Source organism: Hibiscus syriacus, unplaced genomic scaffold (assembly GCF_006381635.1).
Source record: "Hibiscus syriacus cultivar Baekdansim isolate YM2019G1 unplaced genomic scaffold, ASM638163v2 tig00110410_pilon, whole genome shotgun sequence".
In the NCBI taxonomy this organism is placed as follows: domain Eukaryota; kingdom Viridiplantae; phylum Streptophyta; class Magnoliopsida; order Malvales; family Malvaceae; genus Hibiscus; species Hibiscus syriacus.
The window spans coordinates 937213-942524 of NW_024062726.1; the positions used below are offsets into that span (position 1 = coordinate 937213).

At 33.8% G+C, this 5312-nt stretch overlaps 1 protein-coding gene across 1 annotated transcript; it reads right to left on the minus strand.

Annotated features, from left to right (window-relative positions):
- Positions 1 to 1196: 1196 nt before the first annotated feature.
- On the minus strand, positions 1197 to 2674 carry LOC120124068 (aspartic proteinase PCS1-like). Its single transcript, XM_039142826.1, has one exon. The coding sequence runs from the start codon at positions 2645 to 2647 to the stop codon at positions 1301 to 1303; it is 1347 nt and encodes a 448-aa protein (XP_038998757.1). The 5' UTR covers positions 2648 to 2674; the 3' UTR covers positions 1197 to 1300.
- Positions 2675 to 5312: the final 2638 nt, after the last annotated feature.

Here is a 5312-nt window from a genome sequence, read left to right on the forward strand (position 1 = left end):
ACTAGAGTACTTAAAACCAACAAAAGCAATTAATTCACTAGAATAAGATTCGATAAGCTCAATAAAATAATCAATACAAATAACATAGTAATTTAACATTTTTTTTACAACTACATAAAAATACATAACAAAGCATTTTCACATATCATTAGGTTTGTTTCCAAGTTAAACCATTAGATTCTTTTAACGTAATTATCACTCTTTAACTTACTTTTAATCATTTTAGCCCACGGTAATTTAGTATATATTCAAATCATTTTGGCCCACTAAAACTAGGTGTGCTACTCGGATTAATTCAGATTAGTCGTGACGAAGCCTTAGAATTGTAGGGTAACAAAAAAATCATTTAACTAACAACTTATTATCAATTTCACATTCTATTCTTCATTAACATGTGACACCAGTTTTAGAGTTGGTTGTCAGTCGTCGATAGTATTTGCTTGTTCTTTATTTTTTTTTTAATTTTTAATAATTATATATTTATGACACGTTTTATTATTCTTTTATATCATTTTTTTCTCTTGGCATATTTTCAGTCTTTTATATTTGATCATTTAGTGGTTTTTACCATTTAATTTTCTTAGGGCTGAATTTGTCACAATCTCGACAGATTAAGATAACACTTATTTGTTATCATGTTAATCTTCTCTATTTTTGACATATAATTGAACTTAGAAACGCGATTTGTGTTCAAAGATAATTGTTTCACGGCGCTTGACTTTGATTTACGATTGTCAATGGTCTTTCAATAATTTCATCCCTGTTGTTATTCGTTTGTTGATGCAATCATATTTGTTTGTATCGATCTTTTATTCAAGCTTTTTTCATGGGTTTTTAACATTTTTTTTGTATGATCTGAGTATGACTTTTATTTGCGTAAAAAAATTATCACTTTCACATAAATCAATAAGTTACATGTTCAATAACATATTAGCCGGATCTTGACTATAGTCGATATTTTCACGATTTATTTTTAAATTAAATTATCAACATTTTTAATCAAATTATAAATTCTAATATTTTTTAATCTATTAGACATCATCTTCTAAATACAATGTATATGATTTAGATTCTAATGACATGCAAAGTCATTCTCTTGTTATATAACAACAAATGAGAAATCTTAAAAACATTTGTGCCTTATAATAAAAGGCTTATAAATCAGTTGATATTTTAGGTGAGCATTAACATCAAATGTACAATAAATTTTGTCTTTCGATTTCCTCACTCCCTCTTCATTAATTGCTTGCTGCCGTCGGATCATCGCAATCGCATGGCTCATGTTTAATCCTTTTTTTCCCTATTGGCCCACACCAAATCTCTTCCTAGCCAAATCACACCGCACCTGAGCCAATCCGATCCTAGACTTCTCGAGATCAAATTCCATCCACATGTTTTGTTGATGATGATGACCAATCACATAAGCCTCCACGCCCAACAAGTCAGAGTTCCCAAAACTCATGCACCACACCGAATCATTCCCCTTCATTTCACCCGGAACCTTGTATAAAACTCGATCACCCGACACCACCATTTCCGCCCCGGCAAATACCAAGCTCACCGACGGCAAATTTGGCAGCCGTGTCTGACCCGAAGGGACCCGGTAACACAAATCCAGTGCCCCTTGGAACACGAAGTTCGGATCCTCTAAAACCCTTAAAACCCCGGTTGTTTGATTCAAATACTCTGTTCTTAAAGCGTTGTAAACGGGTCCGAGTAAGAAGGTGAATTGGGTACCCGAGTCAACCATGGTTTGACCCGCTCCGGTATGATCCGGGACTAGGACCGATTTCGGAACCGGTAATAACTTACCCGATACTTTGATCCCTTCAAGCTGAACCGTATAAGCGGTCCGGTCAAAATACGGCAACCGTCGGGAGATTTGGATTAACGGCGTGTAGTTCAACGGTGCAAGCCACGTCACATTGGAGTCGCCGAGTAAAAGAAGGCCGGAGAAATCGGAACCCGAGATGCAATACGAGAATTTGGGGAATCCCATTTGGGAAACAAAAGAGAGGGACCCACGGTTCATGCCCATTAGCCCGGTGGTTTTGGAGTCTTCGTCTGAGTTAGAACTGAAAATGGAGTCCATGCAACCGAAAACAAGACCCGAGATATTGCTTGATGACCCGAGGTGGAAGCTATCGGAGGCGAGATTTCCATCGGAAGATGAAGAGTCGGCGTAGGAAAGAGTGGCGTGGCAAAGGTTGTCGGAGTCGCATGAAGGTGGGATGGGGAAATCTTGGGTTTTATTTGTGCAAGTCGGAGAGAAACAAGGGATTGGTTTGTATGAGGTTGATTGATTCGGGTAGAATATGGTTGGGTCCGGTTGGTTGTTTCGGGTGGTTCGGTTGCAGTGGAGCCAAGAGAGCTCGCTTCCGGTGTCGAGAACCATGGACACATTTTGCGGTGGAATGCCTACTGTTAAAGAGACAATGAGGCTAACGTTGTGCCGGACCTGAAGCTTGTTCGGAGATCTTAGGATTTGAGTTTTAAGGGGAAAAATGAGAGATTTAGGTGAAGAAGAAGAGGAACATAGATGAACGTGAATAAGAAAAAAGAAGAAAATCTGAATGTATAGAGATGATAAAGAGAGGATTTTGAGAAATGGGTTTGAGTTAGAATGGAAGATAATGTAAGAATTCATGATGTTTTTGGATAAGTTTCTTTTGGCTGACAGCGTTGCTCTTAAAGTGTCAGAAATGGAACATTTGGAGGTTGGAAATGAAAGATGATCTCTTTGGTTCTTTTTGGAAGATAAAGCAAGGAATCGGTTCGAGTGAGCATTGCAAGACAGTACTTGACATTCCTGTTGTGTTTGGTTATTTGATGTGTCGGATCGCCAGTCGCCATGAATTCTCGATTTTTCGCCCTTTTCTTTTCCCTATATCTGAGCAAGACTTACTACCTACTTTCTACCTGTCTGTATTTTTTTTACCTATTATGTGTATTTATTGTTGTTTTATGAGTTATACGACAGCATGTTTTACTTTTTAATGATACTTAGGTCTTACCATAGATTTTTTATTATTATTTTGGTCCATTTTAGTTCTTCGATTACAAGACAAATTTGCCTTGCATTTTGATTAAAGCACCCCATTTCTTGTCTTCTTTGTATATCTTTACTTCATTTTTCAAAAAAGAAATGCATATCTTAACTTCAACCATTCACTCATTCCTTTCTTCTTTTCTCCTTGTTCTTCAATTTGCCTTTTTTTTTATCAACCATTAATGTTTACTGGAAAGTATTACGATTGCAAATATTTTTCCATATAAAAATAAATTATTATTTTTTTAAATAATTTTTACATAATTTGTCTTTAAATAAAACTAAATTTTCCATAAATAAAAAATTAAGATACAACAAATGCAATACATTTTTAACACAAAAATTCAACGAGCGTGAATAAAAATAAAACTAATTTCACAAAAACCTAGCAACTATCAATATTCTATGTCTCTATTCGAATCCAGACACAATATTGATGAAGGTGTGGAGATTGAGGGAACTAATATAACAGATTACGTCGTGAACGGTTCTTAATGCATCGACAAACAATCGTAAAAGAATATACAACTATACGAGATCGTCGACCTTTCCTGATAAGGGGATGTAACATGATATGTGCAACAAAAAACACAAATTGTCAAAACCATACAGTATATCTATAAATGATATCCATATTTGAGAGATGTAATAGGATGAATGCAACATAAAACACCAAACTGTCAAAACATGATATTTAGGTCGTCGTTTAAGATAGCACTTTAAAAGAAAATTAGAGAATCACTTTAGAGAGAAAATTAGAATTCTTTTACGAAGAATAATATATTAATTATATGAATATAACTTTTATATTAAAAAATGCAATTGTGGTATAGTTCATAAATTAGGATGTACTTCTAATCAATAACCTATAGGTTGTTGCAGTGTATTTGTGGCTTGTGTTTCACTGCATAGTTTAGTGTATCTCACTGAATATAATTTTTCTTATTATCCATGCAATGCCTGACGACTAAGAGAAGATATAATGATGAAATTCATGATTTTGACGAGAGCTATAATGTGAAAAAAGAACTGAATTCATCGAGGCTGGATTATAAATGAATGGTTTTAATAACGTAAGTGTTTAATATATATATATATATATATATAGTACTTTTAAGTGTTTTTATCTCAATTAATTATCATATCAGTGTTATAATGGTTAAGGTCAATCGATAGAGAAAATTAATATAATTAAATAAAACTGATAATGAAATTTATGTAATTAAAAAAATAAAATCATTGATTTGATTCTTTTGCCATTAAATTCATACAACTAAAAACATTGACACAGACATGTATAACTAAAAACGAACTTGTTGACAATTAGAGAACAAGGAACATGAACCCTGCTAGGAAGTATACAAAAACTGAATCCATGTGGTTCCACGAATCTGTAAGAAAGATCAAGACGATGGTCATTCTGCAGTTAATGCAATGGATTGGCGGTCCAAAAGTGAATGAAAAAAGGTGGATAAATTATTTGACATTCACGTGCATCAGTTGTACAAGCAGATCGTTGAAACGTGAATCAAATTCCTTTGCAAAGGTGGTTGCACATGCTGTGCTGAATTCTTTACAAACACATTGCCCCATGTATGGGATCTGGTTTTATCCAGTGTGAAAAATAAATGTTTACTTCATTACAGCATGGTGGTTTCTCCTAAATTTCAGTACTGGCCAGTAGGATGCAAAACATAGTCAGGGTGGACACCAAATTTCTTTATATTAATTGTCTATTTTATTATGAGTGTCCACTCTGAAATTTTATTTGTGTTCATTCAATGCGAAAAATTTCAATAATTAATACTTGTGTGCCTACCCTAAAAAATAATTCTGGATCTGTCACTAGTATTGACCATTGTCTTGTCAATCTAAAGAAATTAGAATAAGGTCTATACTATTTAGACACATTCTCACTTGTACACGAGGGATGCTAAACGTTTTATCGTATTCAATTTTATATTCTTTTATTTATCATCGATCTTAATTTTTTAATATATATATTTACTTATGTGATAGGGTTGAGATCGATTCGGTTCAATAAGATCTTTTAACTTGTCCACGACAAAGACGAATAGATAAAAAATGATGCACCAGGAATAGATAGGTTCTCAAAGGTTAAAGAGTTCGAGTCATTCTCATACTCATTTGATGGGTTTCTAGGTATGAATATCGAGACCTTATAAACAATAAGATAACTTCAAAGGATTTTTATGACACTTCAAATCAAACTTACATTAATCCATTTACTTACATATCATTA